Source organism: Telmatherina bonti (assembly GCF_933228915.1).
Source record: "Telmatherina bonti genome assembly, chromosome: 20".
Classification (NCBI taxonomy): Eukaryota; Metazoa; Chordata; class Actinopteri; order Atheriniformes; family Telmatherinidae; genus Telmatherina; species Telmatherina bonti.
This window is the reverse complement of record NC_136618.1, coordinates 29,449,917-29,473,510: the sequence shown is the minus strand read 5'-3', so window position 1 is coordinate 29,473,510 and position 23,594 is coordinate 29,449,917. Positions and strand designations below refer to the sequence as shown.

The following is a 23,594-nucleotide window of genomic DNA, read 5'->3' as shown; positions in this document are numbered from 1 at the left end:
AACAAAACAAGACACAGGTGATGTGAATAAGCTAACGAGAACAGGTGACACTCATGAACAAAGAACAAGGCTGACCAGGAAACAAGACACAAGGGAACTAAACAGGAAAAACTACTAAATAAGACTGAAACCGAAAGACACAAAAAGTCCAAACCAAAACACACATCATAACAGAGAGAGATCATCAGGTAAAACACAAAACAGGTACGAAGAGAAGATGAAAGCAAGAACACAAGTCAAAGGATAAAATCCTGGATAGAATAAACAGCTAAAGTGATGAAAACAGTCCAGACCAACAAGTCATAGAAGCCGTTGTGTGACAAGGAGAGGGATGGAAAGCCAAAGAGCAGCTGGCAATGGGCAGCTGAGAAAGGTGAGACCTTCAGCGAGATGGCACGGAACAACCACCATGGAGGAAAGTATAGAAGCCATATGTGCCACTTGGTATCCAATGAAGTCTAGGATTGTTGTTTCCCGGTAGCCTGTGCAGCTCAGGATGAGTCAAGGAGAAGATTTGATGCAATCCACTGGTTTCCTTTTCTTGGCAATTTTCTTTAAAATTGTTTTCCATGAACTTAGTAATTATACATTGGAGTAATGTTTATTATATGATGGATTTGATATTATTGGACAACAATTGTCTGTAAAAGTGCCTTGAGATGACTTTGTTATCAATTTGAACAGTACAAATAAAGCTTAATTGAACTGAATTGGACCAAAAAGCTGAGTGTATGAGGGACAGAATATAACTCCAGTTTGATACAGCTTCTGTCTAAAACTTCTAATCACAGACTTTGATTGATATAAAACCTCCATCTTTGGTTCTTAATGCAGTTTTCTAGTCAGATACATTCAAGCTTCCATCAAAAATCAACTCCGTTTTATTCCTTACATCTTACAGGATTTACAATTGGTAAATTGGGAAAATGGTATTATGCAGAGCTCAGTTGGGAGCTTCCTGCCCTCCGGGCGTGGATCAGTGGATGATCGGCTGCATGTGCAGCAGCTTATTGATCCATCTCTGCTGCTGTTGGTGTAACAACCCAACCACAGTTCTGAGATGCTGTGGGGGGAGATTAATACCTACATTTGCAGACTTCCAATCACAAACTATTCCCTCTTCTCCCTTTAAATCTTCTCTGAAAGAGTGATCACACAGGTTTGTTCAGCTGACGCAAGCTTAAACTCACATTTGGAAACACCAAATCTAATTTGACTTCTTCACATTTGACTGGTGTCTGCGCAGCTCCAGCAGGATAATCAAGCTGGGATAGAGACCTGCTGCTCTGGATGGGAAACCCCTCCATAAAGCAGCTAAATGTGTACAACAACAACAACAACAACAACGATGACGACGATGATGATGTGTGAGGCTGACCGTGACACAGAGAAGAAAGTAGGCATGTTTGTGTGTCCACGGATCAGCTGCTGATGTGTTTATGTTTGGTGACAGCAAGAACCATCTGTGGATGTGTGTGCATTTGTGGATGTGTGTGTCGATTTCCGGAGCTTAGGACCACCTGATCCCCCCCCCCCCTTCCCTTCCCGAACCCCAATTCTCCTCGTTTAACTTGTTAAGCGGATCATACCAATTAGTCCAGTGGCATGGTCCACACACACACACACACACTCTCACACACACACACAACTGCACATGGTGAAACGAGAAAGGCCAAAGCACAGCTGAGCCACTGGGTGACGACTCTGACCGGACACACAGAATTACTTATTTATTATTTGTTTGCATACATTATTTGTGTGAATCACAGATGATTTACATTGGGTTTTTTTTAATGCTGGATCTATTTTTATGTCTATGATGACTAGCTCTGCCCACACGATGGTTGTTTTTATGTCTGAACAGCAGTTTGAGAAGGAAAAGGTCCCAAATATCGATTATATGCAACATGTTTCACCATCTCTTCCCCTGATCATCCTGGAGAACGAGCAATCGCTGGCAAATAAAGCCCAGGTCTGAGTCTGGATCTGTTCCTGGAACGCTGAGTAAATCCCACCTAAAATTCATGCGCCAAAGTCATCAAAGAATTCCCGATTAGGGAAAACTGAGCTCTGAATCAGAAACAAGTTCATCTCAGGTAAGAGAGGAGAGACCGGGAAGCAGCTGCTGTCCTGGAAACAGCCGAGCTCAACGGGCTGCCGAGCATCACTGCACGCAAACATGTGAGCGCACACACTCAACACACCAACACACCTGATGATGAATGAGCAGTAACATGATCTGCTTTCGGTGCTTCTCAACACAACAAACCCCCGTGAGCGCAGCCCCCTGGGATAGCAGTTTGCAATGTGAGAGATGAAGAGCGAGCGAGCAAGAAAGGGAGAGAGAGAGAGTCCCAGTAAACCACTGAAGGGGTGAGAAAGAGTGAGTGAGGAAGAGGATAAAGAAGACGTCTAGACAAGAAGAATTGCAGGCTGTCTGCTGACCTGTTTGTCTGAATAACACGTAAAGAGAAGAAGAAAAATGCTCACGGTGGAAAAAAGTTTCCACAGTAAGTCGTTGGGATAAATGGGAATGTCTCTGCGAGCCAGACTACAACATCATCATCATCATCATCATCATCATCAACAGAAACGAAGGGCTGCATATAGAAATGATCGGCATCACTCTGCTATACAAGCTGAGTCAAAATATTTCTAAGTGTGGAACAAGCGGCAACCTGCGGTGGTTAAAAGTGAAGCCTAGTGCATAAAACTGCAGTTCCCCCTTCATCCACTAGGGGCTGCAAAACAGAGTGAATCCCCATAGACTCCCATGTTAAAAAGACCAACTTCACAGCAGAAATAAACATGTTTACAGCAGAAATAAACATGTTTACAGCAGAAATAAACATGTTTACAGCCTGGTAGAAAAATCTATTTTCGGTTTAATAGGTCAGGTTTACCTTCATGACAACTGTGGGGGGGAGTGAATTTTTTTCTAACTCGCCCGTTTAAAAGTCATTCAATCTCGAAGTTCGGCTTATTTAGGGGCGTGTCATTTTGATTGACAGGTACCCGATCTCCGGCTTCAAGTCAAAAGAACGTAGAACAACCGCTGTTTTTAAATGGTTAACAACGTGACTTAGCTTTAGCCCGCTTACCTCTGTTAGCTGGTTAGCTCCTGTTATCTCCAGGTTAGCTTGATTAGCTCTTAGCTGCAGGCAGCTCGGAGTTCGCTAGATGTCAATCATCCACCATGATGTTTACAGCCCGCCTCTCAGCTCCACCTCTTTGCCCATATTTGTATTTTCCAGGTGAGACGACATGCTCCTGCCAAGATGGCGATGGTAGGAACCGCCCACCGAGCTTCAATTCAGCTCTTCAGAAACCTATGGATGACGTCACGGAGGCTCCGCCCATCTCTTTATATACAGTCAATGGTATGGAAGGATGTTGATCTACCATCTTTGTTTACGTGGAAACTACATAACCATGTCTGTGTCTGGTATGAACCGGAGGGGTGCTGGATGGATTTGAGCGACATAAGAATAAAGGCCTTCACAAACCAGGAGCAATGTGGATAAACGGCACAAAATACCAACTAATTGGAGGTGAATTATTGATATTTCTTGTCGATGCACACAAAGTGTGATGCAAACATTGTGAATAAATGATGAAAATCGATGAAGAGGTTGATTCCACATCAAGCCACAGCAACAGTGTGCTGCTGCTGCCAAAGAAAAGACAAAACGATGCCTGGGGTTCATCCTGGTCTGGAAAAAAGAGGAGAACTTGGGGAGTTTCATCGTTTAATCCAGGAGCAGAAGCTGGACCAGGTCCGCTTCAGGACGGACTTCAGGACGGACTTCAGGACGTCTGTGGGACAGTTGGAGGATCTGCTTCAGCAGCAGCTGCTCACTTTAAGAAGCAGCGAAGAGAAAGGCGGTCGGCCATGATGATACAGTTTGATGCGTTCCCTGATGGAGCAAAGGGTGTAGTACTATCAGAAACCATGGGGGGCGCTGTTGAGCAGTAAAACTTATATGTAGAGATGCACAGACCAGCGCGGTCTACTGCGTTGCCTCTTTCATGTCTCTTTCAGAGAATGACCATGATGATTTCTTCCATCTGCAGCAGGTTTGTTCCCGTCTGACGTGGAAACTCAGAGACGCTCTGAGCTCTGCTCACCGTCCGGCGTATGGACGGACTGACAGCCATGCTGATAAAAGGGAGGCATGAAAGGCAGTGATGTTAGAAACAGACATAAATACAGACATAAAGGTGGTGTGTGGTTCTTTTGTCTCATCTTTAGTTCTTGTTTCCGGTTTTATTTAGTAGTTTTTCCTGTTTTGCTTCCAGTTCATTAGTTGGATTTCTTCATTTACTATATCTGTTAGTTATTAGTCCCTCGGTGTATTTATACTCCGAGGTTCTCATTTTCTTTATCAGATCATTATGTTTCCTCCGTCCAGTGTTCTTGTTGGATTAAACCATTAATCTCCTGCCTCTCCTTCCTGCATTTATGTCCCCACATCTACACCAACCCCGGCAAAAGGGCGGAAAAAAAGGCCAAAGTGAAGCTTTTTGTTTTGTTCAGATTTGACCTGATTAGTTTTTGGGTCAGAAAGTCATGTTTTAACACCAAAGATTGAAAGAAATTAGAAATAATATTGGCAGAAAAAGTCAAATTCCACTGCAATCCAGCAGGTTTTCCATGCATCCCAGCTCAAAGCAGCTGACTACTAATGAGTCATAGTGCTGAACTTGACAGGCTGTTAGATCCATGTAAGTTTACTCAGGAATACTCTGTAAACCTGCTGGATTTCAGCCAACCGGGAACCCCAGCTCCACTGTGGACTCTGCTCCTTTACGTTCTCGGTTCGGCTCCCAGATATTTTCATATTGTCATATTAAACACACGGAGGAGGAGGCGACACGTCCACTTAGATCATCGCTCCCCAGCAGATGTTTCTCCTGTTAAGAATAATTAATCTAAGTAATCAGTCAAACCGCGTAAACCGCTGATTTGTGGTGGTTTTTACAAGCTTTGGAGGCCCTTCTACGAGTTCAGATGAATAAAGTCAGTGAACACGTGTGTGTGTGTGTGTGTGTGATGAGACAATAAGGTGAGAGGAGAAAGAGGAGAAAGAGGAGCAGAGGAGGAGGTGGCAGGTGTTTCTGCAGCTGAACTGCTGGCTCAGGGAAACACATTCAGCCGCTCATTTGTCATAAAGAAACTAAACATCTGCTCACCTGCTCCTCTCTGAGCAGCTGCACACGCGAGGAAAGAAGGTCTGCACAATGCGGCGGGAGTTTGGCGTTAAACGGGAGAGCAAAGCTTCGCGGCGTTCCTGATGCAGGAAAACCAGCTGTGTTCCATGGAAACATCTGCATTTTCTGCTCGTACAGAACAAGAAGTTTAAATAGATGTGAATCTCTTGTAGAGTGACGATGTTTCACACCCAGACGGCTGACGCCACGACCGCCTGCAGCAACAAACACACACACACACACACAAGCGGAGTCATACACCTTGGTGTGTGTGTGTGTGTGTGTGAGATGAGAGGTAATTCCCCTCCTCAGCCTTCATCTGCCACCGGAAGCATGGACGCTTCACACACTCTGCTCCACCGTACACACAAACACCACTGTGTTTGGAAGGAACCGCACAAGGCCAGGCACCTGCAGCGCTGTGTGTGTGTGTGTGTGTGTGTGTGTGTTTGGACCGAAATTCACGATTGAAATAAAGTCTTTATAATGTCACGTAATAATGTGTGTTTATTGGTGTGTGTGTGTGTCTACACACAGCTGGTTCTCCCTCCCACCCGTCAATTCAGCGCGTTACATAATGAGCTTCATCGTCATGGCGACCAGGTGGCAACGGTCTCCATGACAAAGCTTTGGCAGGCTGCTTGCAGACTCTTCACATGTTTCTTTTTCTTATTTAAACGTTTGTTTTTTATTTATTCCCACTTTTCTTCCTTCCTTCTCGTTGAACTTTTCCTGTTTCCCTTCATCCCGTTACCTCACCTTGTTCCTCTTCCTCCTGGCTTTCCTTTAATTCCTCCCAACATCCCTCCATCCCACTCTTATTTCCACCATTTCTCTTAGAATTTAGCTTAGTTTGTCCATTTTGCTTTTTAATCTTTTCTTTTCTTTTACTGGAAACAACCCATCTTCCAACTCTTCAGTTCTCCTACTTTTCTGTTCTTCTTGTCTTTATTTCTACCTTCGTCTTTCTTCTCATCATTCTTCCCTCCTACCGTTTTCTTTCCTGTTTCCTTTTCTCAGTCCTCCATCATCGTTCTTTTCTCTTTTATCACTCATTTTTTGTGGTTTTTTTTTATTTCTTTTTGAAGTTTTCATTTGATGTCCTTCCTTTCGGTCAGGTCCTTTACATTCTGGGAGCGTTTCCGCTGTGGCGTGGTTGTTCTCTGTTCTGGTTTCCTCTCTTATGTTGCAGTTTTAGCCTCGTTCTCTGTTAGTTTATTTCTCTCTCTTAGTTCCAGTTTGTACTCCCAGGTTTATTGTTTGTTAGTTGCTTTTATACTCTGTTCAGTTTATTAAATAATATTCCCGGCACCTCCTCTGCTCTCCTTGTCACGGAGCGGAGGTGAAGGTGTGGACCCAAAAGCAGAGAAGGAGACAGGAGTGGAAAATCCAGATGTTTTATAAACTAAAGGAGAATGACACATGAAACACACACATGAGACTGAGGCTGAAGCGACACAACTCAAACTGGGAAACAGAACAAGATGCAGGTGAAATGGAAGAACTAAATGAGTCCAGATGCACTTAATGAAGGGAAAACAACACAGGAAACAAAACAAAAGGGAAGTAAACAATGAAAACTACAAAATAAAAGAGGAAACTAGAACTAAAAAGTCCAAACTTTGACATTCCTGTCCCCCATCTCTGCAACTGGCTCCACATCTCCACAGACCTTCTCTTCCTCCATCACTCCTTTGTTGGAGAAATTATTATGGGTTTTGGTTTGAATTAAGTATTAGACATATATGCATTGATTTGCTGTGATCCGGCTGTGTTTTGTGTCAATGCACAAAGCTTTCTTTAAGTCATATGATCCTTGTCTGGAATGTGCAGACAAAGTCTGAGACAGGAAGAGTTTCCTGCAGGGCATCTGTTTTTGTCAACTGCTTGGTTGACCAGTTGCTTAAGGTTAAAGGTCAGGAAGAAAATGATTGTTTTCTGTGGTCTGCCCAGCAACTAGGAGGAGTTAAGCATGGTTTATAATCGGGTGTTACTTCAGCATCTGCAGAGAGAGTTCTCTCTCCAAGCTCCAGCGTGTGCTTGTATTAGTTTATAATAAAATGTTCATTGTAAGAAGACAGTTGACTCTTAGATGTATTACAACTTCTCAAGACCAGAGTATTTTCCACCACAGTTTTTGGGGGCTCGTCCGGGATCCTGCGTCAGTCCGCCCAGGTTGGGGATAGACGGGTTGGCCACCTGAATCCACAGATTCATCCTAAGAACCTCAATTAGAGAATTTCAGAGGACAGGACATCTTTCTCCCACCCGTGGTCGACTACGCCAGGACTCCTTCTGAACCAGTGTGAAAAGGCAATGGTGAGAAGTGTTATTCTAAATTTACATTAATTTTCAGACTCAAACTGGAGTCAAACATTACTAGAAATTTATCACAAATTAATAATCAATATCTTAATTAATAATCACAATATTTTTCTGTTTTGTGGTCAATTGTCTTCATTATTCTCATTGTGACAGGGATTCTCCTCCTCACCTCCTCATCGAAATAACTCAAGGGATAAGAGAATAACTTAAGACGAGATCAGGTTGACGTCATAAATAAAATCCTGTGAGTTTAAGTTAAGTTTAGGTTAAAGTTTAAGTTAAAAATCGTGAGTAACAAGACCAAGTCGTAAGTGCTGTGAGCTAGACGTAGCAAGACCAGACCAGTAAATCTTGTGAGTTACAAGACCGAGACCAGTAAATTAGTAAGTCCTGTGAGCTTGAAAAGCAAGACCAGGCCAACCTTAAGTTAGAAGACGGAGAGGAAAGCCATCTTGAGTGAGGAGGAACAGAGAAGAAACTGTGTGGGCTGGTTTCTGGAGACATTGAGAATTTTGCCTGATAATTCTACAAAGGTGTGGGATTGACCCTCTGAGTACATCCGCTGCAAACAGAACTAGTTCCTTTGCAGTAGGAGATTGATGTACAGCACCATTAAGAAGTTGAAATCTCTGTCTTCATGTGAGGGGTAAACTGGGGTGGTTGTGTAAAATTTCCTGTGTTAAACTTGATTGGACTGATTGTGTGGAGAATTAAAACCACGTCTTGTGAAGCCACACCGGACTCTCGCAGGAGAGCCTAGAAGCTTGTGTGGGGGTAGACAAACGTGGGGGCACGACCCATTCACATGCATTCATCCAACTGTTGAAGTGAATTGTTTGTGTAAAATCTAATTTACTGCAGTAAGAAAAAAAACCAAACAACAAAAAATGTATGAGAGAGGGAAGTGAGGAAAAGAGTGTGTTCATTAAAGGCCTTCTGCTCACTGAAGGAGATGATGTCATAGCATGTTAGGCAGAAACAAACATATAAATCCTGTGTAAAATAGCTGCTTGTGCTTTTCTTCCTAAAGCTTTTATAAGAGCATAAAAGCCACTCCCTGTATGAATGTGGAACCTTTTCCTAAAGGAAAAGCATTCTTTATTATCACCTGAGAACATTTTAAAGAGCAACAACATATTAAGAATGAAAAATCAGAAATGTGAGAGATTTGATTTATAGTATTAGGAACTTATTCTGTTAAATTACTGTACATTGTGTAGGCAATAAGCTTAGGTTTCTGTCTGTTCCCTTTCAGACATTCATAAGGTGATTTTTATTCCTTTACTACTGCAATTATTAATTTATGCCTAGCATGTCTAAATAAATCTAGATAAACTGGAAATGAATAATGCAGCTGAAGGATGCTGAAAATAAGCATAATGTTAGGGAAAAAAAAGAAAATTCTTGACCTTAAAATAGGAATGGTGAACCAACGTAACTTTGCTAGAGTAAATTTCCCTTGCAATAAGTTCACTTTAGTTAAATGTGAGCTAACGGCGAGAAGAGAAGTTCTCAGAACAAGTGTATCTTCTTAGCAAGATCATGTTCAGCTTTCCCAGGAGAGAACTGAGTTATGAATCCACTGATAATATAGTCTCACACACACAGTTACACTGTAATATTCAAGTTACATGATGTTCACAGCACAGAACATGGTCCACATAATATGTTTGCCACAGGATTCAGAAGAAAACTATTATAATTATGAGGCTATGATCTTTATTTTCCCCTTACTGGAGAAGAAAATAAACCACATGACCAAATGGTTCAGTCTCAAAAGCTCGTCTGCTGTATGGTGTTGGACACATTGCAGCGTTCCCTTCTAAACCCTTGTCAGCATGCAGCTTGGTCCACAGGGACCTAAAATTGTCTATCCTGCCTGAAGGGGATTCAGAGGAGGGGCTGGGGGAGAGTGAGTTCTTGATCCGGGTCACCGCAGAGTTCTGGGTGTCACACATGTGGTCAGTCAGGAGACTGGAGCAGAAACGGTCCCTACAACCTACAGCATCATTCCACCTCCCTTCTGTGACCGATCTGAGTCCTGGAGCAGAACCTGATATGCAGATGTGGCTGCATGGACCCGGCCGCTGCTGATGGGGCCCGGAGATCCCAGAACCAGAGGGTCTGGCAGAGCCCTGTTGGTTGTGACTGTGAACAGTGTGGATATGGCTCCTATGGTGGACATGTGAGCTGGATTTTCACCTTTGACCTCTGGAGGTGATGGATCCTCCTTGTCCTCAGACTGTGTTTCAGTTGTGGGATTTTCTGGAAGTAAAAGACTAACGGATGTGGCCGGCAGGCAGCACAAGTCCCACCCCAACTACAGAATCAGATGATGTTTTCTGGAATAAGCTGCACCCTGATTCTGTCAGAAAGACTGTTGGGTTCACTCAGTTCTCTGTGGAAAACCTGGATCTGCTTCCTGGAACTTTTGCCCACTCTCTGATCCTTTACATGTCACTCTTTGTTATTTACACATATGAATCTGATTTATCTACCAGGAAGCTTTGATGAACATGTGTCGGGCACTTCCTGGCATGAATTTCTGATTGTATGCTGATTGGAGGAGGGCATGGTGGCTGTGGCGCGTCTGACTCCTGAGCAGATCAAGTGATACGAGCTGAATGATTATCCACAAGACCAGGCCAAGAAATGAGGCCCTACAACCAAACATTTACTCACTGTTTCTGCTTAGCTCTTAACCACATTTATGAGCATGCATAAAATTTTGCACTCCTGCAGACTTCTGCAACTGAACAATGACACAGACATCTCTGCTCTGCTGCAGGGAAGCTGAACAGTTCATACAGACAAGTTAACTTCTGGCACGCTGTCCCTTATAAAAAAACAAAAAAAAAGGTGTCAAATTCTGCCGCCTTTTCAAAAAAAAAAAAAAAAGTGATGAATACTAAGTTTTTAATGTTTGAGACAGAATAGATGTCAAAAGAGAAAAAATAAGCCGCTATATGACATTAAATAAGAAGGTAGCTTTGTAATTTCCCGACTTCAGTGAATGCAACACAAGTACAACAATCTCCGTGTTTTATTTGCTGACAGCTGGTGTTTCATCCCTAATCTGAATTCATTATTTTGAATTAAAGCAGACATGCTCAGTGGTTAAAATACACATCAGATGATTTTTGTTTAAAGAGTAGAACCAACTCTTGCGATGGCTGCCAGTAAACAGACCAGTCTCTTAGTTAACACGCTTAATAGGTAAACAAACAAGTCATTTAAGCCCTGTATGTCCTCAAAATAACATGAATATGAGGCAGATTATTTGTAACAGTATTGATACTTCCAAAGTTAAGCTAACTATGCTAAACCGTTAGCCTTGGCCTTTTCTGTGACACACGTTTGCATTAAAATCATTAAGGAAGAAGTGCTGCTGTGAGTGTGTGCACGTACATGTGTGCGTCGTGTTGTTGTAGATGAAAACAGTTTTGCCATCAGTATTAGAAGTTTGTTTCTAAATGCTGCTTTAGTTCAAATGTAGATAGAAAACAAACAGCTTTATTATGACCTGAAGGTCTCTGGCTGTTCAGTACCTGAAGTCCAGCTGTTAAAGATGGGTTTACATCTTGTTGCTTTATGCTTATGCTTATGTTTACAATATATTTGGAATAGAAAGCCAGTCTTATCATGATCTCAGTTTTGTCTGTGTTATGCATTAATGAGGATGCTGGCTGTTGCATGTGTGTGTTGCTCCTGAATGGGTCTGTTGGAGTCTGAGAGAGACAAACCAGAGTAAACCATGAGACTAAACTAGACTACATTACTGATTAAATCAACAGTTCTGAATGAGCTTTATTTAATATATGCAGAGATTCTTCAGTGTGGTTCTGCTTCTGTCATTTAGCAGACATGACATAAACAACACGAGCAGTAAATCAGAAAGGAGATTCCAGCATGGATAAGTGTTGGTCAGACTGCTGGGAGTCCAGTTTGACACATGTCCTGCTATGCAGTGCTCAAGGATTTTTCTGGTTGTTGATTAAGATGAGACTACCTGATAGGAACTTTGCAATAAGTAATTAAATGAATTTGGTTACTTTGAATGATTACCTACCAGATAACTGAGTGGCCCTAACTGTTGCTTTGTATTGTTCATGATTTACTCTTTGACTGTTTAGCTGAAACTGACTATCCTCTGCACCCCCCAGGCCTGGCCCCTGACCGACCTCTAGCTGACCCTGACTTGATTTTCCTTTTGATGCTGTTTGCTCTGACTGTGACACGGTGGAGGCTGCAGCTCTCCCGTCTCAGTTCTCATTACTTGAGCTTACTCTTTAGCTGAAAACAAGTCCATGTTTTGGCGCTCTCTTATGAATGACTTTCTGGATGCCATTTTCCTGAATGTTTTCCTCCCACAGGTTGCAGACGGGGAAATTTCCTTCTGGCTCTCTTTTCAGGTCTTCCTTGGACCAAAAGTACTTTCTCTGGTTCTGATGTACATGCGCATGCGTAACATGGAAACATGGGCCTTTTTGTGATTCTTTTTGCAGGACCCTCACCCAAGTGGGCATGGTTCCTTCCAAGACTGCCTGTTCAGACACAGCTCTGTGTGAAAGTAATGTTTTAACATATTGTCCTAACCTCATAAGAACCCTTTTCAGGCATTTGCACACAGGTGAAAGCTAGCCTTCATGAATCAGCATCTACGCAGCTCTATTCACTTCAGCCGGGAGATTTTGTCCTGATAAGAAGCTTTAAACATCAGTGCTGGAACCAACATCGATGGTTTAGGCCATTTCAGGTTTTCCTGACGACCCAGACAGCGGTAAAGGTCGCAGAGTGAGCTGCTTGGCACTACAGATTGCTTGAACCTCCTGAAGCTCTTCAGTCTGAAATTACAGAAGAATAACGCACCACCCAACAAAGGGCAGAATAATCCCTGTGGTTGCGTGGGTAAGTGAGATAGTCTACTCTCACGCCTGAAGACCAGCCTTCGCTCTCAAGCAAGATCAGTGAGAGGTGAAAGAAGCGCTCCACTGCCACTGTGACATGCCAAGTCCCACCAGAACGCCGACAGTGTCTTCACTACACCTCTGTCACCCCCTAAGAGGAATGATTTGTTTCCACTTTTCTTACATTTATTGTTAGACTCAGATTTTGAAGCTGAAGTGAATGGCTCCTCACTATTGTAATTTCTGAAAGATTCTTTTAAAACCTGATAGGCATGAGGCTCCTGATGTTTTGAGAATGTTGTCTTCTGTATGTATTTTTGCATTCTGATAATTTCTCTTCTTATTGTTGGTCCTGTAGGACCAAGAGGAGGGAGAGTGTTGGAGAAATTATTATGGGTTTTGGTTTGAATTAAGTATTAGACATATATGCATTGATTTGCTGTGAACCTGCTGTGTTTTGTGTCTATGCACAAAGCTTTCTTTAAGTCATATGATCCTTGTCTGGAATGTGCAGACAAAGTCTGAGACAGGAAGAGTTTCCTGCAGGGCATCTGTTTTTGTCAACTGCTTGATTGACCAGTTGCTTAAGGTTAAAGGTCAGGAAGAGAATGATTGTTTTCTGTGGTCTGCCCAGCAACTAGGAGGAGTTAAGCATGGTTTATAATCGGGTGTTACTTCAGCATCTGCAGAGAGAGTTCTCTCTCCAAGCTCCAGCGTGTGCTTGTATTAGTTTATAATAAAATGTTCATTGTAAGAAGACAGTTGACTCTTAGATGTATTACAACTTCTCAAGACCAGAGTATTTTCCACCACACCTTCCTTCCATTTTTCTTCCAAATAACTTGACATCCTTGAATCTGGTTTCTCTCATTTCCTTCCTTCCTCCTTTCTCAGCCTTTTTATCAATATAAACCTATTTTCTCATTTCATTTCCTTTCCTCCTTTCATCCCTGGCCCCCACTCATCACTCCTTCCTTCCACTCTTTCTTTCCAGTCTGCTCTCTTCCTGTCTTCCTTCTCTTTTCCAGGTCATTACCTCTTCCATTCTTCATCGTTTGTTTTGGCCTGAATGTCCTTTCAGTCTGTATGTCTAAACTTCTGTCTAATTTCTCATCTTATCGCCACGATTCCCTCTTTTCCAGCCGTCTATCCTCCCATCTCCGTTCAACCTTTCCTTTCTTCTAACTTTCTCTATCCGTCCATCATTTCTGACTTTTTCATCTTCTTTTATTTTACACTTGTCTCCTCTTTATTCCACTCTTCCCTTTACTTTATTTTGACATTCCTTCATGTCTTTCTGTTGCAAAATATTGCATTTGACATGTCATACACACACACACACACACACACACACACACACACACACACACACACACACACACACACACATGTGAGTGCATCCATGCACAAATGCCTACACATTCACAAGAGCTGATGTGAGCACAATGAGGCCATTTCTAAAGGGATAAATCATATGAATTGGAAAGGTTCGGTCATCATGACACACACTCTGACACACACACACACAAACACACACACACACACATGTTTTGGCATATTCACTCAGTGGAGTCAGCACATCTCCCTGCAGGAGAAGATACAATTCCTGTTACTGACAAGAGAAGAATAAAAGGCTGTTGACTGCAAGTGTGTGTGTGTGTGTGTGTGTGTGTGTGTAGGGCTGTCTGGCATATCAAGCTCGTTATTAAATAACCATGAGACCATTAAGCTAAATAGATGAGTGGGACTCTATAATTGCTGCAAACACACACACACACACACACACACACACACACACACACACACACACACACACACACACACACACACACACTTCTTGATCCACTGACTGGTGACTATGAGAACACACTCCACTGTGTATCAATGACAAAGATGAAGAAGAGGAGGCAGGAAAAGCGATGCAGGAGAAATATTTGCTGTGGCTTGGTGCCGTTGGGACTGAAACCCCATCATGAGGAATTATAGGAGTCGTTTAATTATTTTATATCTTTTAGAATATTTTTAATATTAGTGACAATTCTGACAGGAAAATGAGTTTTTCTCCAACTTGGTGTTTCATTTGACAGAAACACCAGCTCCAGTTAAAGCAGTTTGTTCCGGACTCTCCTGCAGCGCCGTGGAAAACATCCTGACTCCTCTCAGACACACAGATATCTCACTTCCAGTGTGGAAAATCAGGGACAGACAGAAATGCAGTGTGACTTATAAAACCATGTTTACATGAGGAAATAATCTTGTCACTGTGGTGGTTTAACTAGCTGGGAAAAAGCTTGTAGACACCACCGGCTGGCTGCCCACCAACCAACCCGACCCAAACACGGCAGCTTGTGAAACGTCCCAGTGCTAAACTGGACCTTTCCAGTAAGCGATCCCCATTAGGTTCCTCCTTTTCCACACCTCCACCTCCCAACCACGCTCAGCTTCTTCCAGGTGGGTTTCACTGACCAATAGGATGCTTTTACACCTCTGTAGGAACCAAACTTCCAATGTTTTGCAAGTTTTCCCTCCATGCTTGCAGCTCCTCATCATGATGCTGAAGAAGAAACGCAGCAGATGATGACGGATCATCGGAATAAAGCTCAGACTTGTGTGTGTGTGTGTCTGTGTGTGTACATGGGTTGTACATTAGATAAACTGGTCTTTCTCTCCTCCAATTACTGCCTTCTGACTGATCTAAACACTCTAATTAAACACACTCACACACACACACACACACACACACACACACACAGAGCCAGTGATGGATTGAATGATGTGTTTAGAGGTGAAGACGTGATGTGTTCATGCTGCAGGGGACATGTTTTAGAGTTAGCGGGTAAAGAAAGCTGGTGTGTGTGTGTGGATGTTTGTTCGTATGCATGTGTGTGGGTGTGTGTGGGTGTGTGTGCATGTGTGTGTGGGTGTCCAGGGGGTTGCAGAGTAAGATGAGAAGACAGATATCAGGAGAAAGGAAATCTTTCTGCTCCTCTTTTTACCTGGCGAGATCCCCCCCCCACCTCCCGCCCCGCAGCGGTGTGTGCATGTACGTGTGTGTTACAGGTGGATTACAGTTGTTCTACAGAAAGAAAACACAACCGAGCCACTTGATCTTCGAGAGACAACAGAGAAAGCGAAGGTACTCGACACCAAAAGGTCCGATTTGACTACAACAGGAGAGATCGTATGAATCGCTGGTAGAGGTGATCAGAACGGATGACTGACTGTCTGAGCAGCATAAATGTGTCGTTTACAGCATCCTAAATGAGCAGATGTAGACTTTTCTGGGGTCCAAACCTTAGTTTGATCCTGAGGTCACCATGAACTTGGGAAATGCTTTTGTCACATTTCTTTGACAATAATTAGAAACATCATGACCTGACCTGCATCAGGTGTGTGAACGAAGTTTATATCTGATTATCTGCCTTGTTGTTATTTTGACATCAAGTAAGGCAGATTTAATGGTAGGCGGAGCCTCCGAAAGGCTGCGTGGGACTGACCAATCAGAGCACGTTGTGTCTGTGAGAGGAAGGGCCGCCTCTTTATCAGCTGTTTTCACCAGAAACAGACATTTACTGAATCCTGACAAACACAGGAAGTATAAAGGTTTTAATTGTTGATGGTTGGACGTTACAGTGGACTCTTTTTGAGTCATCTAGCCCTCCTTACACACCTCATCTTTCCAACCTTTCTCCTCCCATCTGCCCTTCCACACACCGTGCCTCCATCACGCCTCCTGTCCTCGCCCATCCCTCTTCATCATCTTTACTTTCTTCTTGCTCCTCGTGTCATTAATTTGTTTATGTTTTCTAGGAACCATCTGGGGGTCGGAAGTGGGACACTGACATCTTGGTACTGAACCCCCGAGTTTCGTCCTCGCAGCCTTTAAATCCTCCCTGATGAACCAATCAGAGAATTTTCAGATCTCTGCCCTAAATGGAGCCCATAGTGACAGGCGGCGGCCCGTGCATCACATGAGCTCACATGGACATGAGCAATGTGCAGTTCATATGTAACTACTAGGGTGGGACTCCATTAAAACATATAATCTAATTATTAAAGGCTTTGTATTTACTTAATCTCAATTAATCACGTTAATCATATATTTGCCTCAAAAAGCAACTTTTTTTTTTTTATTGAAATGGATTTTAATGGAATAAATAAATCAAATAATAAAAAAGAGATTAATATTGCAAACTCTATTAATGTCTGGAAAAATGCATTTAACTTTTGAAACAGTAAAAGAGAAATAGAAAACGTCCCTGGCCAAAACTTGAACAGACCCAAAGTCAAAGTGTCATTTTAAATACTTTAACTAAAAGCTGCTGCTGTTCTAAAAGTCTACAACATGTTACTGTAATATTAACGTTTCATCCACATTAATAGACATTAATATCTGAGAGGAAACCAGGGATCATTTGGTGGCAACTTCAGTCTGATCTTGCAGCAAAGGGTATCACCTCCTGCTCTGACAGCAGCGTGGAGCTGCCCCTCCCCCATTCATTTAGAACGGGGGAGGGGTGAGGAGAAAACTACACATTCTTTCATTGTTACTCACCAAAAGTCCTCCATACCACAAAAATAAGATGCTAGACCTTTTTCATGCTCACTCTGTGTTTAAATAAACTCACTGAAGGACCTGAAACATCACTAAACATTGAGCCGATGCGGCTACGTTAGCAGCGGAAGTAGTGTGTGCATCAGTGCAATCGACGTGCCAGGAAATTATGCTCTGACAAAGGTTCTGTGATTAAAATGCGTTATTATCTTTAACATGTTAAAGTTTCCGTAATCAATTAATCATAAGTAACGCGTTCTATCCCACGCTAGTAATAACATATATAAAACTAAGTGCTTGTCGTTTTTAACTATATGCTGATGCAATTTCTGAGTAATTGGTGTTGCTGAGTTGATGGGTCATGCATGTTAATCAACATGTGCCAAACCCACAGAGCCGCCGCTGTTGCTTCTTACTATTACAAACATTTTCTCCTGTAAATTCCATGAGAATCTTAAAATAATATCAGAAACATCGGACATTGTTTATGGTTTGACATAAATAAAATACATTAGAAACGTTTCTTTGGTTACTTTATTTAATGGACGCAGAATTCATTTTAAAATTTACAATTAAATTAATGATTGTACTGAACCACCGTGAATCATAATGGAATCAAATCGTGATATAGCTAAGGTGGCGCACCCCTACTAAAGGTGTAAAAACTTATCCAAACACCTGATTACATAGTTAGTGTTAAACTTTACCATCTGGTTTATGTGTAGTTATAATAATAACTCGATACAGTACACGAGCAAATATTCACAGCAGGAAGATTGGCGATACAAAAAGAAAGCTAAAACCAGAAAAATCAAGACAATGCGATGGAAAATACATTTTCCTTCTGATCAAACCACAGCCTAACACTTCAGCACAATCTGGAGGCATTCTGAACTCCAGTCTGAACTATTTCACCCACAACTCCAAGCAAAACCACCAAAAAACCTGAACTTACTGAACAACAGAGGAGCAGCAGAAGCTAACTCACCACCAGGTTTCCAATAACCATGACCAGCATGAAGACGAGGATGCAGAGTGGCTGCCCGGCCACCTCCATGCAGTCCCACATGGTCTCTATCCACTCGCCGCACAGGACCCTGAACACGATGAGGAAGGAGTGGAAGAAGTCCTTCATGTGCCAGCGAGGAAGAGTGCAGTCCTTCGAGATCTTACAAACACAGTCCTGAAGGGAGGCGATGGGACAGAGAGGGAATCAAACCTACGTTCACATGTCTGTCATCATGCTTGTGTGTTAGTGTGAGGTGAGAAGCATCACCTGGTAGTTTTTTCCAAACAGCTGCATGCCCACCACGGCAAAAATGAAGACGATGATGGCGAGGACGAGTGTCAGGTTGCCGAGAGCGCCCATAGAGTTGCCGATGATCTTGATCAGGGTGTTGAGAGTCGGCCATGAGCGAGCCAGCTTGAATACACGCAGCTGAAATAAAAACAGAGAGAAATGAATAAATGCCTTTTCATTTAAAAGATTTACATTTTATACTGCCATGTTCCTGTGTGATTGTAAATGTATGCCGACAATGATTAGTTATAACTCGAGTCCAATCCCAACAACTAAACACCAACTCTGAGACAACAAAGGCCACAAAACCACAAGTAGCCTTTACAGTTAGCACCGTGGCCTCACAGCAAGAAGGTCACTGGTCCAAGCCTCAGATGGGGGGGTGCGAACTGTTTTTCTGTTCTATTCTGTTGATTCTACAGTCATTTAGCAGATGCTTTTATCCAAAGTGACTTGCATATGAGTGAGAACAACACAAGCATGAAATCAAACAGTAGAGGACATCATAGGAAGGTGCTAATGGACTGTCCAGTTGGACGCAGGTCATTCCATGAAGTGCTACAGGGTTTTTCTTTGTTTTTTCCCTTCTCACCCATAATATCACCTATGTTAAAATACAAAGAATTAATACCATAAAGTTTGTTGCAAAGCATTGGGCTAAGTTCTCCAACTTTCCAATAAATATAGCTAAACTAAGTGTTGAAGTGCTCCTTGAAGAGCTGAGTCTTCAGCTTGCTCCTTAAAGTAGACAGAGACTCTGCAGAGTGGCTAGAGTTTGGGAGATAATTCACACTCAAAAATAGAGGTACCAGCTTGTACCTAAAAAGGTACAAATGCTTGTCGCTGGGGGTGTAGTCTTTTGAGAGACATTTCTGTACCCTTCAGTTCTGGTCTATTTTTGTACCTTATCATTTTTGTACCCTTTTTCGTACTCTGAAGGTGTGCTTCTGGTCTCTTAAAGACCAGTAATGTACTTTTGAGAGAACATTTCTTTAAAATGTACCTATAGGTACAGAAATGTCCTTATCTTGTACCTCTATTTTTGAGTGTTCCACCATCGTGGCACAACAGAGGAAAAGAGTCTGGCTGGCGATTTAGTCCTACGTATTGGTGGAAACACGAGGCGTCTTTCACTGTTGGAACGTAGCTGTCGAGAGGGAGCGTAGGACTGGATTAGGGAGTGAAGGTAGATGGGAGTTATTTGAGTTATTGTTTTGTAAGCCAAGGTTTCTGTTATAAGTTTGCATGTTCTCCCAGGGTATGCGTGTGCTCTGTCCGATGCGTGTGCTCTGTCTGGCTTCCTTCCACTATCCAAAGACATGCACGTTAGGTTTATTGATCAGTTCTCATTTGTAAATCACTTTACATAAAAGCGTCTGTCAAAAATTAATGTCCAACAATAAGCTAGCTAACAAGTCTGACCCAACTCCCTGATTCCTGAAGCTGTCGTCACATGAGCAGACTGATGAAGCCAGTAATGTTAAACCATTACAACTGAAAGGTTTAAGAGCAGACCATTAACATCTACTCCCAAATATCAATGAGAGAGTTAGCTTGGCCCCAAAGTACTATACGCTATGTGAATATACAATCAATCATCAGCACAGAAGGATGTTTATCTGCCTTTTGTTTGTATGTTGTCTCACAGCTCCTCTGCACTCACTTCTGCATCTTATTTCTGATGTTTTACTTTCATAAACCAGAAAAGGAAAATAAGTAAAAAGAGGAGTAAAAAAAAGAAGCAATGGTATTAGAAGGGGAAAAAATGACAAATCTTTAAGGAGTTGAAAGTAAAGAAGAACAATAACAAAACAGAGAAAGTAAGCTGAGGCAAAGAGAGATTGAAGGAAGCATGAGTATGTGTTTATTAGTGTGTTTGCCTCTGGTGGAAGCCGGCGATGTCCAGAGTGACACTCGGAGAGATCGACAAAGACAGGCTGCAGAAATCTGTGTGTGTGTTTGTGTTTTCTGGGTCGATGTTGGCCGCCTCCGCTCTCGTCTGGTTTTCCTCGTTTGTTGGTGCGGTGAAGTTGGCTGCGGCTGAACTTTTGTGTTGAGTGACATCGTTCATCATCAGCCTATCATCACGTCCCCTCAGCTGTGCGAAACATCCTGCTGACGCCGCCATCTCATTGGTGCTTCCACCGCCTCCACCAGCACTATTCTTTGTCTATAATATTTTCTTACATTGTCAACACTTTCTATCTTCTTCTGCATTTTCTCTGACCTTAAAAGCTGGTAGAATCAATAAGCTGATAGTATCCATAAAAAGATTTCTGTACTGAACGTGGATTTAATAGATCAGTGTTTCATGTTTTAGAGGTAACCATACTGAGACACAACACCCAGACTAGCTTGTGATCTTCTGCAAGCTAGGTGTTGAACCTGAAACTGTGGCCTGTGCTTGATGTTGATAAAGTAAAACTTTGGTGAAACAAAAACCCCTTTCGGTTCCTTCTGCAAATGATAACATTTTCATTGATTGTTTGTCTTTGTACTTCTAAAACTTCCGTCCAAATGGCCAAAGCTTTCCCAGATCCCTCCATCCTGCTCTGGTCACCATCAGCCACTTTGTATTTGAAAGAAATTGTTTTCTGGCTCTGGTGTTTCAACGATTTGGTGCATTTCTGCAGGTAAAGAGTGTGAGCCAAATAAGTGATTATGTGTGTTATATTATATGTATCACAATCGAACAGTGGCCTTTCTGGGTGGAGTTTGCCCCTTCTCCATGTGTATGTGTGGGTTCTTCCTAGATACTCCAGCTCCCTCCACCGCCAAAGACATGCAAGTTAGGTTAATTGATTACTTTTAATTGTCCCTAGGTGTGAATATGAGTTTGAATGGTTGTTTGTCTCTCTGTGTTGCTCCTGTAATAGACTGGCAACCTGTCCAGGATGTGCCCTGCCTCTCACCCAATGATTGCTGGGATAGGCTCCAGCTTCCTGTGATCCTGAATTGGGGTAAGTGGTTAAGAGAACGGACGAATGGATGGAATTTATATTTCTTTTACGACACTTATTAAGACCCTCTGATATTACCTTTGGAACCTTATGGTTGCTGCTTTAACACATCTAAACTGACAGGCTTGTAACAGGAATGCGTCTACATGCAGGCCTGTGGGTCTTTAGGACCTGGACTTACCAGTCTGAAGGAGCGTAAGACACTGAGCCCCTCCACATCGGACAAGCCGAGCTCCATGAGGCTGAGGCAGACGATGATGCTGTCGAAGATGTTCCAGCCTGTCTGGAAGTAGTAGTACGGATCGAGAGCGATGATCTTCAACACCATCTCTGCAGTGAAGATTCCTGAGAACACCTGATGAACAAATCCAGACAAATTGATCACTTTTACAACAATGTGCTTTTGATAAAAACTCTTGAATCAACATTCATCCATCTGTCCGTCTGCAATTGATTTACAGATGTCTGAGTCAAAGGGGCAACAGTCACTAGGCTGCATCCTCGATTTCATTATTTTGGTCCCATAATCATGGCATACATTGACAAATAAATTGACAATTTTGCTTTTTGTTCAACTCTTTCTTCATCCCTCCAGATGTGCCATTGATCTGTCAATTACCAGATGCAGCATTGTTTAATCAGAGTGGGAAATCCATCTTTTTTCCATCAAAGAACCAAGAGCTCAGGCTCAGGGGTGGTAAATCCAGATCCTGGCCAATATACACATATCCGTCTCAGAAAATGCCTGCCTTTTTCCCTGTGTGAATCAAACCAGTAAAACAAAGAATAAAGTTAAGACAAAGTCTTATTTATTGTCTCCCTACTTGTACAGGAAACAGACAGTCTGTAACAACTTGCTTGGCAGCCCAATCATCTACTAAAATTCATTAGTACTTGCAATCTTTCACCACAGGCAGAAGAACTAAAGTAAAAATAAAGTAAAAACCACAACGACAATGAGATAAACCACCTAGATAATAAGAAGTTGATCTCAGAATGTGTTGAACTGTGGATAATTGGTTGTGTTTGAACACGTTTTAACACTTTTGAACCCGACACATATATATTAGACCTAAGCTTAAAAATATAAGACTCATTATAAAACGAGTAGATCTCTGAACATGGTCTATTTGAAGACTTTTGGAGACATAGCAAAGAAAACACGTGAAATTCCTAAACATCAGTATTACTGTAAAAAAGAACCAACAATTGCATTAATCCTGCAAAGGCAGATGCTGTTAAAGTGAAGCATAATAAAGTAAGAGATGTTTCAACACACGGTTAAGGTTATGTCCCAAAAATGGCCATTTTGGCCCAGTTTGGCACCATCTGTTCGTAACATTCCCAGATGCATGTTATCGCATTGGTTCCCGCCGGGTATCACAGATATGCATGTTATGTCACTCTAAATCAGGGGTTCCCAAGTCTGCTCCTGTGGTCTGTAGAAGAAGAGATGCATCTAAAAGTTTGCAACATAGTGAATTTTGAGGACCAGAGTTGTACCAGACCCCTGCTCCCTTAAAGTGAAGGGAAGCAAGTGGTTGGCCCTGCAGCAGCCTGATGACTTGTCCAGGGTGTACCCTGAACCCTGCCTCTAACCTGCAAACTGCTGGGATAGGCTCCAGCTTCCCTGGGAGCATGAAATGGACTAAGTGGTATTATCTTTTATTATTGCAACTCTTATAGCATCACATAACAACTGCTGACTACCACAACATGAAATTTACATACAGCTCAATATATTTCTATCTTTACTGAATTGGTCAAGTAGAGGGGCAGATTTTGCACAGAATTAAATTTCAGCATTTTTGTCAGTGTCAGTGTTTGTCAGTGTTCCTCCACCACTCTAAGCTAAGCTAACCAGACTAATTGCTGTTTTACCAACCAAAACAGAGCAGATACACTTAAAGCCTCCCAGATACTCACAAACACAATACAAACAATCCCTCTAATACTCATTCATTATCCTAACCACTTAGTCCGATTAAGGGTCGCGGGGAAGCTGGAGCCTATCCCAGCAGTCTTTTGGGCTAAAGGCAGAGTACACCCTGGACTGCTCACTATTCCATCAAAGGGCCCCTGTAATACTCCGGTATTTGAAGTATCACATGGCACTAAGACACACACAAGTCAGGAGATAAAGAGAAGACACAGGTAGAGACACAGTCAGGTAAGGACAAACACACACACACACACACACTTGTGTTCACACACAAATGCACAAAGTTACAAGAGCTAAATGAAGGGCAAAGTCCACCAAAGGGTAGGACATTTCAGACTGGGTTAGGTTCACACACACGCACACACACGTGTCATCTCCTATAACTCCAGCTGAA

General features: G+C 42.4%; 1 protein-coding gene across 1 annotated transcript in view; it reads right to left on the bottom strand.

Annotated features, from left to right (window-relative positions):
* LOC306770982 (sodium channel protein type 3 subunit alpha-like) overlaps positions 1-23,594 on the bottom strand; it is a gene marked incomplete at both ends in the record, with an annotated part of 254,781 nt that overhangs the window by 89,870 nt on the left and 141,317 nt on the right. Inside the window, 3 exons of the mRNA XM_079260002.1 lie at positions 17,987-18,181; positions 18,275-18,436; positions 21,440-21,613. Coding sequence (XP_079116128.1) covers positions 17,987-18,181; positions 18,275-18,436; positions 21,440-21,613 — 531 coding nt within the window. The remainder of the gene's footprint in view (positions 1-17,986; positions 18,182-18,274; positions 18,437-21,439; positions 21,614-23,594) is intronic.